Source organism: Neolamprologus brichardi, chromosome 15 (genome assembly GCF_056152115.1).
Source record: "Neolamprologus brichardi isolate AB-2024 chromosome 15, ASM5615211v1, whole genome shotgun sequence".
Classification (NCBI taxonomy): Eukaryota; Metazoa; Chordata; class Actinopteri; order Cichliformes; family Cichlidae; genus Neolamprologus; species Neolamprologus brichardi.
In genome coordinates, this window is record NC_142118.1 from 31,391,918 (window position 1) to 31,403,411 (window position 11,494).

Below are 11,494 nucleotides of genomic sequence, written 5' to 3' on the forward strand. Positions count from 1 at the left end.
GTTTTAGGAGATGTTGTTCCCGATGTTTGTTCACTAGTCTAACAGCCAGCTTTATGGTTGGAGCAGACAACACCCAGGTCCCTGCACACAAACCTTTGCTGACCCTCACCTCTTGAAGACTAAACAGGGATTACAAGGAACTCAGAAAAATAGAAAGACTGCTAATGAACCTTAAATCGTGATCATAATGCATAACAATCACAAAAACACAAGAAACTCAAAATGCTGCGACCAAGACAAAGAACCATGACAAAGTGTGCGACATATTCTGCTTGTTCCTAAATTAAAATCAGAATAAGAATAACCTTATGTGTTACCCCCAAGTCAAAAACATACAGAAAAGTTATAATGTGTTATATACATAATTGTACCCATCCAGTGGTTAATTTCATAACCACGTGGCAGCAGGGATCTCGCAGCACAAGCCTAACCCCAAGACTCTCTAATTCCCTCCCTGGTCACCCCTACATCACAGCCTAATGTGAGTAAGAATGATCAGAGTGCTAAAACAGAGCTTTTCTTTATTTCCTCATAATAAAGCATTTTTATTCAGAAACAAAGATAAATCAAAATAAGTTTGATCAATATATAAATGAGAAATTTAGGTTGAGTAGTGAAAATGATTGTCTGTGAAAACTAATATCTAAGCAATGAGTTTATCATACACATAATCCTAAATTAGAGAAATAATGTTAACTGTTACACAGCGCCTGGTGTAGCCCCATTTTTCTTGTAGTAAAGAAAGATGGGTTTTGTTAGGATTAAATAAAGCCGTTTTTAATTATTTTTATACATTGCTATGTGCTCATTAAAGAGTTGGCACTCCATGAAATGAGGGTCAAAAGCTTCATTCAGCGCTATGACTGAATTGAATTATCATGACTGTCATGTAGAAGTGCAGAGGGTTTTGCAAAACATTGTCACAGACAGCCTGGGGGCCAGCACGAGAGGTTCGGATCCAAAAGCAGACACCATGAGCTCAGCTGCATTTTACACAAGTGATTTATTAAAGGGTGACAGTGAAAAACAAAACACCCTAATGTCAAAGGAGCTTGCAAAGAAAAGCATCTGGACTTCTTTAAGTTGCTTGAAGACGTTTCACCTCTCATCCGAGAAGCTTCTTCAATTCTAAGGTCAAATGGTGGGGAGTCCCAGATTTAAACCTAGTGGGAGTATCCCCCCGCAGAGGGACAAAAGGACCCCCTAATGATCCTCTAATCACCTGAGCCAAGGTGTGAAACTGGGTGTGGGTCGCAATCAGCCAGGGTTTTGGATGAGCTCATTGTGAAACCTGGCCCCACCTTATCATGCGAATTCCTGAGGTCAGATGGCCCAGGATGTGAGTGGGCGTTAAGGCGTCTGGGGAGGGAACTCAAAACTGGATTATAGATGGCAGACAGTTGGGGTCGTAAACCACCGCCTCTGTTCAAAGATGGTCGCTCACAGTGGACATAGATGGCTTCTTTCACTCCTCTTTCAAACCATCTGTCCTCTTTGTCCAAAATGTGAACATTGGCATCCTCGAAAGAGTGTCCTTTATCCTTAAGATGCAGATGGACTGCTGAGTCTTGTCCTGTGGAGGTGGCTCTTCTATGTTGTGCCATGCGCTTGTGAAGTGGCTGTTTGGTCTCTCCACTGTAGAGGTCTGGGCATTCCTCGCTGCACTGTACAGCATACACCACATTGTTAAGTCTGTGTTTTGGAGTTTTGTCTTTCGGGTGAACCAGTTTTTGTCTGAGTGTGTTGCTGGGTCTGAAATGCACCGGGATGTCATGCTTGGAGAAAACTCTCCTGAGTTTTTCTGATACACCGGCTACATAAGGGATGACAATGTTGTTGCATCTGTCCTTCTTATCCTCCCTCGCTGGTGTCTGATCTTCTTTTCTGTGCCTCTTTGCTCACTTTAAGAACGCCCATTTAGGATAACCGCACATTTTGAGTGCTTCCTTTACATGCGTGTGTTCCTTCTTTTTCCCCTTCAGGCTTAGGGAAGGAACACAGACACACACTTCTTTTTCCCTGAAGGGAAAAAGAAGGAACACACGCATGTAAAGGAAGCACTCAAATCCATTTCTCTTGCTATGAACACCCTGGTAGAACAGCTTGAATCCACCTCCAATGCTCCTGGCCTTGCTTCCCTTGCACCTGGTCTCCTGCACACACAATTAATCTACCTTCCTTCTTTCCATCATGACTGCCAGCTCTCTCCCTTTACCAATTATAGTCCCTAGAGTCCGTACTCCCACCCCCCTGTGGCTGAGTTGTACTACATCTTCTAATAATGTACTTTAGACAAAATGGTGTAATGCTGAAATATTTCCTTTTTTCCTGTCATGGTAAAGATTATTTCTGGCTTCAGCTGCAGTGTCTGTCTTAGCTTTGTAAGACTTTTTCCAGGTTCTAACAAAGAAAATAAATATACTGCAGTGGTTTGAGCTGAAGGAGAGGAGGTTGTCTGATATGTGTACTTATTGATTTAGGTATATTACATCTTCCAGTAGTATAGCTTAGATGTGCTACACTGAGTCACACAGAAGATGATTTTCATACGCTACAGTATGATTTTATTGCTTCACTTGCTTAGGTTGAGGAAGGTGATCATAGCAGTGTATTGTGGTGACACCTTGTCAGACTGCTGATAATAAAATCTGCGGTTAAGAGTGGTGCTTTATGTACAGTGCAGAAGCACAAGGAGAAAGTAGTAATATGATAACTCAACATGTTAAACAGTGTAATACTCAGAAAGGTCTTTCCATCCTGCCGGAAAGTGTGAGCCTTTCACAATGACAAAAACAAACAAACCCTTGTTTAGAGTTTATATTTTGCTGGCCAAATCAAAACTGTGACCCATCTTATCTGAAATTGACAACAATTGTGATATTGCTAGAGCAACTGCTGCAAAAATGCATTAACACACATATTTACAAATCTGTGTTGTAGCAATAATTATTCTGTAATTTATATTAATCTGTAATTGTTATTTGTATCTTTTTCTGTTTACTTTTCAGATGGAACAGCAGTTGTCCAGTGACAGCGACAGTATCATTATCATTAAACCCACTTCAGCTGATTCTGACATGGTACCTGAGCTCAGAAGGACAGACAGTGTTATTGTAAGTTTATTCGTACAACTCCACTACAGATGTCAGATTTTTGTGCACAGAGCACAAAGTGAATAGACGGTAACAGTCAAATTTAAAACTAACAACTAAGTGTTGTGAAAAAATATAATTACAATAACTATCCTGTACAATCATGTCACCTTCTTGGATTAAGAGCAAGCCTTGATAGAACGACTGTAAGCTTGAGACAAGGGGTTTCTCATTTATCAATATTGTAAGGGACACTGATGTTTAATGTCTTTTCTAGTGTCTGAAGTTCAGAGGTTTTAGTGCTTCAAGTTCACAAAGGTTTTCAAGGTGTTACAGTTACAGTAATAACAGTAGCTTAAATGGATGCCCATCTATATCAAGTCCTGACATCAGTGAGGAAGAATATGCTCCTCAAACTGCTGAAGAAAGTGACAGTTCTGCAGAAAGTATCATACGACACAAAAGTAAGAAGAAAAAAGCACGGAAAACTACTTCAGGTAACTCTCAGGAAGATGTCCAACAACTGAAGAGAAGGTGTACCCTAACTCAATGCAATTCCTCAAATTCAAATGCTAAAGAATCCTCTTCACTTGATGCAGAAGACACAAACACATCTGCTTCATTTGATGACACCAGAGAGTCCTCGTCACCTGATTGTTCTGATGTGACGGTTATGACACTAAGGAAGAAGAAACATGGTGGCATATTGTACAACAAAAAGTTCTACTGTAAGTTTTGCTGTAAACCTTTCAGCAAGATGGCACGCCATTTGCAATCAAAACACAAAGATAAACCAGAAGTGGCAAAAGCAATGGCTTTCCCAGTAGGGTCTAAAGAGCGGAAAATACAGTTGAGTTTATTAAGAAATCAAGGGAACCGTGCCCACAATAATGAGGTGATTAAAAAAGGACAAGGAATGGTGATACCTCGTCAACAATCCAGTGTACCTGTGAAAGCCAGTGATTACTTGCACTGTATTAATTGTCAGGGTTACTTCAAGAGAAGGTCACTATGGAGGCACATGCAGAGATGTCATCTCAGCAGGAAGGTCAAAGGTTTAACGCCAGGAACATCTAGAGTCCAGGCTCCGTGTAAACATGCAGAGCCAGTCCCAGACAGTGTCAATGCACAATTTTGGAAATTGGTACAAGTCATGCATGATGATGAGATAACAAATGTTGTCCGCAAAGAGAGTTGCATACTGAAATTTGGGGAGCATCTTTTCAATACGCATGGACATGATGTCACTAAACATGACTATATCAGACAGAAGATGCGTGACAGGGCGACTGGTGCTCCAAGGACAGAAAAATGGCAAGTTGAAAATGGTGTCTGATTTCTTTGTACCAGGTAATTTTCCTCATGTTATTGCAGCAGTGAAAAATGTTGCTGGCTTGAATGAGGAAACAAACACATACAAAACACCATCTTTGGCACTGAAGTTAGGCCACAATCTCAAGAAAATAGCAGATGTTCTTGAATGTGAAGCAATGATCGCTGGTGATGAGAATACTATTCGCAATGTAAAGGTGTTCAAGCAAATCTGTAACACTAAATGGAGTGAGTGCATATCTTCAAAGGCTCTCAGAAATCTGAGTGAGGCAAAATGGAATACTCCACAACTTCTTCCCTTTACTGAAGATGTGAAGAAGATGCATCAGTATCTCAACATACGACAGACGGAGTGTCATACAAAGCTCAAAGAAGAACCAAATAAGAAGCACTGGGCAGAACTTGCAAAAATCACATTGTGTGAAGTGATTATCTTCAACCATAGAAGAGAAGGAGAGGTTTCCAAAATGATTCTTAATGTGTTCACATTGAGAGACACTTCATTGACTCATCCAGATGTTGAATTGACTTTAACTGACCTGGAAAAGAAGCTTTGTAGGCACTTCCAACGAATAGAGATAAAAGGCAAGCGTGGAAGAAAAGTCCCCATACTCCTCACACCTGATATGATGACATCAATGGATTTGCTCATTAACACTCGCCGAAATTGTGAAGTATTAGATGAAAATCCTTTCATGTTTGCGAGACCGAAAGCACTTACTCACATCAGAGGGTCAGATGTTGTTCGACAGATCACGCAGAGCTGTGGAGCAAAACAACCAGAAACGTTGTCCTCTACTAAATTAAGGAAGCACATGGCCACCATGTCCAAGATCCTTAACTTAAAAGACAATGAAATGGATAATCTGGCAGACTTCCTTGGCCATGATATTCGAGTGCATCGCGAATATTACAGACTGCCTGAAGGGACGTTATAGCTGGCCAAGATAAGCAAAGTCCTTATGGCCATGGAACGAGGACAGCTGTCAGATTTCAAAGGAAGAAATCTTGACGAAATAAACATTGATCCACAAGGTAAAAAATGTGTTAATAAATTGTGTATTTAAAATCGAAGTATTTCAAAAATCATGCAGTATTATGCAGATGGCCCATGAGGGATGAGAGCTCCCATTGGTGTAGAGTAGCTAAGACTGTCCGTCTGTAAGCACGGTGGATGATAAGTTCTGTTCTTCTACACTGTCTACAAATGTTTTATTACTCATGAAAGGAGCTTCTTTCTGAGGAAAATTGGTAGGAGGCCTCAAAGGCCTCAAGGTCAGGTGTGAAATGAAATCCACCTGGTGGATACATTTGTGTTCTACCAACTTTCTGCAGACTGAAGAAACTCTCTGGCAGAGTAATAAAACACTTTAACCTAACAAGAAGTCCAATTGATGCAGTTTCTAGAAAACTTTATCTGGATGACTGACAACCTTCAGACAAATATGTATACATGTATACAGAGCTTTAACTACAGCTATCCTACTCTCCCTATACCCTATTGTGTGATACTTCTTAGCATTGCTTAGGAGCAGTCTTAATGTTTTTTTTCCAAATGGTTGCTGTGTTTCCCAGAGAACGTAGCTGTTGACAGTGATGCATCAAACAGTGAAGATGAGGATAACACGAGTGTGACAAATGCTGCGTCATCTGCTGCACTCTCATCTGCTTCACTCTTATCGACAAAATCTTCAGGTATGTTGCTAACTTGTAGATTACTTTGCTGTTGCTAAAGTATTACCATTAACATAAGGGCTATTGCAGGTTAAGAACAAGAAAAAGATACCAGATGTAGGTTGCAGTCATATCATGGATTCACGCTATAACTTGTCAGTCTCTGTCACAAATGTAGCTGTGGAGGTAATGTCAGAGGTGAAGCTTTTATCACCTCCTTTAAAAAAATGTAAGTAGTTAAAAAAATGTGAGTTTACTTTAGATATCCAAAGAACTTATTTGATGTATATTTAATATCTCTGGTCCCTTATGTAGGTAATGATATGTATAGCAGAATTATGTCACTGAACCGCTGGCTGGCCAGGAATTGAAGGAAGCTGGGATTTCAGTTTGTGGATAACTGGGCTTTTTTCTGGGGCCGCCCTGACATGCTGAAAGCGGACGGTCTGCATCCTACTGGAGCTGCCGCTATTTTATCCAGTAACATAGACAGCGGCTTAAAGCAGGTTTGACATTAGGCAATTAGCATCCGGCAGGTTACAGGTGATTAGAGAGCCTGCTAGGTTTATTGGTAGTGCACTGCTGGAGTCTATTAGCTTAGCTAACATGTCCTGTCAGGGAAATCTTCACAGTATAGTAAGACTGCAAGAGTAACCAGACCTATAACACTGAGATTGTCTGCCACACAAACTGTGAGTCCTGTGTAGCCTGGAAAGTTTAAGGCCATAGTTTATTACAACTTAAGTTGTAATGAACTTTATTAGTACTTCAAAAGAGCAGTGAGCGAGATCAGTGTATCTGAAAATACAGTTGTGGTGTTTGTGCAGCAGCCTCTCTTCTGTTCTTTCTGGCTAAAGGCAGAGCTCAGCTCCCCAACACAGAGTACTATTTCTGTTGAATGCATTATAGATTAAAATATACACCTCAACCAACAGTCAGTACTTTTAATTGATAAAAGACATGTATACATGAATACATAATGGTAATAATACATACATAAATACTAAGAAAATATTAATTAGATAAACACGCAGGAGATGTTAAAAACAGTACATTTCAAATTGTAGGTAAATCTCTAAGTGGATGTTTTGGTGTTACTGACACTGTAACTGATTTAAGTTGGTTTTCATCAAAATAATGACACTTGTCTCAATGTTTTGGTATATAGTCTCCTGTAACATCTAAAAGAAGGTAGAAGTTGCAACAGATTGTTTCCACATTGTGATGGGTCTGTAGTGCTATTTCCAAACTCTGAAGATATAGGTCCTGTGATTCTCTCTGCAGTCCTGACTGTTCTTTGTAATCTTGTTTAGTTCACTTTTGTGGCTGATTCACACCGGTGATGTCGGAACAGAGAACACATTATTGCAGTGTAGAACTGGATGAGCAGCCCTTGTCCCATTAGTAATAGAAGATGTTGTGTTTTATCTTTAGCAAGTGCACTAATAAAGCTTTGAAGAACATTTTCTAAGTGTAGTCTTTGCTGATGACAAGATTGCTTTCACTGTGTTGAATATTTATTTACTAAAATAACTTTTCCACAGACAAATCAGGGATGAAAAAGAATACTACTGAAGTTGGACAAAACAAATATTCACAGTCAGACAAAGGTAATATTTCTAGTAATTGTAAGACAGATGATTGTGGATTTTCTTTTGAAAGACATTACTTGTATAGAGGGCACGCTGTCCAGTGCGATTGCTAGCTTTTATTACTGTGATGTCTTTTACTTTTTCTGTCATTTTTATTTAGTACATTAATTTAACATAGTGTATTAGGAAATAGCAAAGGGAAGTTTATTTTGTTAATACTCTTTGCATTTATTGAAAGTCCTTCTCAGTTTTGTTCTTACTTTGACAGGAATGTCAGATGAAGAGATGCCACCGAACATTGAGGTCTGTGTTGAGTCTCTGGTAGAAGAAATGGTAACACAAATCTAAAGTAAAAGTCTAAGTAAAAGTAAAAAGTATTGTGCAGTAAAACTACTCTTAGAAGTAATTTTTTTTTTTTCAAAATATTACACAAGTAAATGTAATGGTATCTGGTATAATGGACAATTTTGCTCCAGATATGTCTGGTAGTGCTGCAGGTTCTTCAGTTAATAGTTACTGTATTGTGTGTGCTGCTATTGCTGTGAACCATTATCATTATACCCTCACTGTGTCCCTTACAAAAAAAGTATAGTTAAATGCGTATTCATTTCACATGTATCAAATTAAAACTTAAGTCACCAGTTGTGTGACAGTCACAACACCCAGAGTGCTTCATTTACAGCAACTATGTTCATAGTTAATCTGCCAGTCATGTTCTTTGAGAAAACTAGTAAGTAATTGAGAGGGCAGTTCTATTGACTGTCTCTTCTCACTGATAGTTTTATTTTTTTTTATTTCCCACACTCTGTTCAAAAGGTAAAACATCATGTTACAACAATGTTTGACAAATTATTTATTTAAACATCAATTAATTCTTTCATAGTTTGTTTACAGTTAAATCGCTGCAATGCATTATGGGCATTTCTTGTACTTATACTTGAGGAATACCAACAAGTACAAAGTATAGTCCAAATGTACCTATAGCTTTTGTTATACTTGTCGACATACTCCAAGTATCAGATCTGGTCATAAGGGGAGTCATATGATTACACACCAACTTGATGCTCTTCTTTTTGAATAACACAGTTACTGTCTACTTTATTCAGGGGCATCACAAACCACAAGAAGGAAGTGGACTGAAGCAGAAATAAAGGCTGTGGGGAAGACTCTAATGGAGTACATCAGCTCTGGAAAGGTTCCTGGGAAGGCGGCAGAGTGTCTCAAATGTATTGAGACTTCACCATTAGCATTGAAAGAGAGACGTTGGAAGGGAGTTAAGTTTTACGTGAAAAACCGAATTGATGCTTTAAAGCGAGAGTCAGTGAAAAGAAGGTAAGAAGCTAATGTCAAACAAATGGAACATAAACAGCTTCAGTTACAGTTAAAATTTTCTCCTATTTAGAGAAAAAAAAGGATTGTTCATTTCGACCAGGCAATTGTCACGGTGCTGGGTCGGGTACCCAGTGTTCTATCTTTGTTATTATTGCGGGCTCATGTTTTGGTCCTTTTGCCCCTTGTGTTATGCTGTGACCCCTCTGTTCTGTGTCCTGTCATCCCTGCCTGTGGGCTCCCTCTGTTCCAGTTTAGTCAGGTCCCTGTGTTAAGCCCATGTCTGTCAAGCTACGTCCACACGTACCCGGGTATTTTTGAAAACGCAGCTTTTTCTATGCGTTTGCACCTTTCGTCCACACGTAAACGGCGTTTTCGGTCACTGAAAACTGAGATTTTTAAAAACTCCGGCCAGGGTGGATATTTTTGAAAACTCAGTTTTTGCATTTACGTGTGGACGAGAAAAAACCCCCGCAGAAAACGCAGCGTCAAAGGTGTGCGCCTTTTTTGACGTCACACTGTGCGCCACGTTATTGTTTCGGTGAAATGAATTTCTACAATACTGTTAATTGTACTCTCTGCAGTGTTTAACTGCTTACATATACACACACAGTTACTGCCCCTCCACACATACGACTCGGCTCTGCTTCTATGCCCCATCCTTGTTTACCATTTCCCACCGAGGCTTCTAGACTTCTGATTGGCCAATATTTCTACACGGTTAGGACTATATCGCCACCTGTTGCTTTGGCATGTTCCTAGCAGCGTTTTCCTTCATTTCTGCGTTTACGTGTGGACGGGATTATTTTTTAAAACGAAAACGGAAAATCTCAGTTTTCAAAAATACCCGTGTACGTAGCCTCAGTCTGTGTCTTCGCATGTGTGTTTTCTGTTTTACTTTGAAGTTCTGTGCCTCATGTGGATGTGTCTTGCTTTGCCCTCGTCTTTGTGATTTGTATCAGCTGTGTTCCTCGTGTGTTCTGACGCTCCTTGTTATTCCCCTGTGTATTTATGTCGGCGTCTCCCTCAGTTCCGTGTCTCATCGTACCCTCACCCTGCTGTGTTTCCGCCCGTGTATCCTGCCTGCTATTTCCTCAGTTTGTATTCTCAGTTTAAGTTAGTTTGTGTTCAGCAATAAAGCTGCTTTTTCGGTTCACTTTCGTCTCCGTGAGTCTGCATTTTGGGTCCACCATTTCCTGCCCGTCTACACACAGCCATGACAGCAATGGTACATTAGTATTGAAAAGATTGTTTTCTTTGCTGTTCAGGTTAAGTTTGAGCAGGGAGTTCTCTCACATTTAACTGCAACTATATAATTTGCTGTGGACTGAATTAAAGGGTTTGTGAACGCTTTCTAAAACCATGCACGCTGACCTAACTTTACGTTGCACGCTCACCTAACTTGCGCTTGCACCTTTTGTCCACACGTAAACTGCGTTTTCGTTAACGGAAAACTGAGATTTTTAAAGACGCCTGCCAGGGTGGATATTTTCGAAAACTCAGTTTTCGCATTTACGTGTGGACGAGGAAAACGGAGAAAACGCAGCGTCAAAGGTGTGCGCCTATTTTGACGCCACACTGTGCACCAAGTTTTTGTCTCGGTGCCATGAATTCCTACAATGGCAGACTTAGACAAAATACTGTTAATTTTATTATCTTCAGTGTTTAAATGCTTACATATACACACGCAGTTGTATGTAAAAAAAAAAAGTTTGTTTTATCGGGTTTGCTTGTAATTGTTGCCTATATACATTTTAAGCTATTATTTATTATTTAGTTCAATCAATAGATCAAGTTTTGTAGTGACTATGAAATATATTGTAATTATCTGTTTCCTGTTTATCCTAGACAGGGCAAAAAAGGACTCCAAATTAAAAAAAAGATAAAAATGAAAGACTGGTGCATTGTGCAGTTCAGCACTGGTGGTACAGAAATAGTCCCTAGTTCGTGGATAAATGGGGAGAAATTGTCATGGCCTTCATATCCTCCGCGAGACACATTCAGGATCCATGCCGCAGTAAAGAGGAGAGTTCATCCTGGTGCAACATGGCTCACCTATGCACCAGTCCGACTTCTAATAAGCCATGGTGGGTATCATCTGGATTGATGTTGTATAAATGTAACAATAACAAATTTTTTGTGTCCTAATTTATGTCTGGCCATACATTGTGTTTGTACTTCCAGACACATTTCACAAAGTAGAACGCAGTCTTCAGAAATATCTAAGTGAACACTGTGATACGTCTGACCTTCAGTCCGAAGCTGAAACTCAGACCAGTCATAAAAGAAAGCACAAGTAAAACTTTTTTTTATTTCACAAACATATCTTTGATTGCTAAGAATTTATGATCTTGTCTTTTATACATATCTGTGGTGCTTGCATACTGCAATATCACCACATAATATAGTCCAAAAAGTGGAAGCTTGTAAACTTTTTAAAAATGCAAAGCAGTGTACACTTGTGCACTTCAAAAA

At 39.6% G+C, this 11,494-nt stretch overlaps 1 protein-coding gene across 1 annotated transcript; it reads left to right on the forward strand.

The window, feature by feature from the left end:
- Positions 1-2,719: 2,719 nt before the first annotated feature.
- On the forward strand, positions 2,720-9,026 carry LOC148098582 (uncharacterized). Its single transcript, XM_087852875.1, has 5 exons — positions 2,720-2,731; positions 3,009-3,113; positions 3,370-3,589; positions 6,000-6,119; positions 8,797-9,026. The coding sequence occupies exons 1-5, from the start codon at positions 2,720-2,722 to the stop codon at positions 9,024-9,026; spliced, it is 687 nt and encodes a 228-aa protein (XP_087709001.1).
- The last annotated feature ends 2,468 nt before the right edge of the window (positions 9,027-11,494 follow it).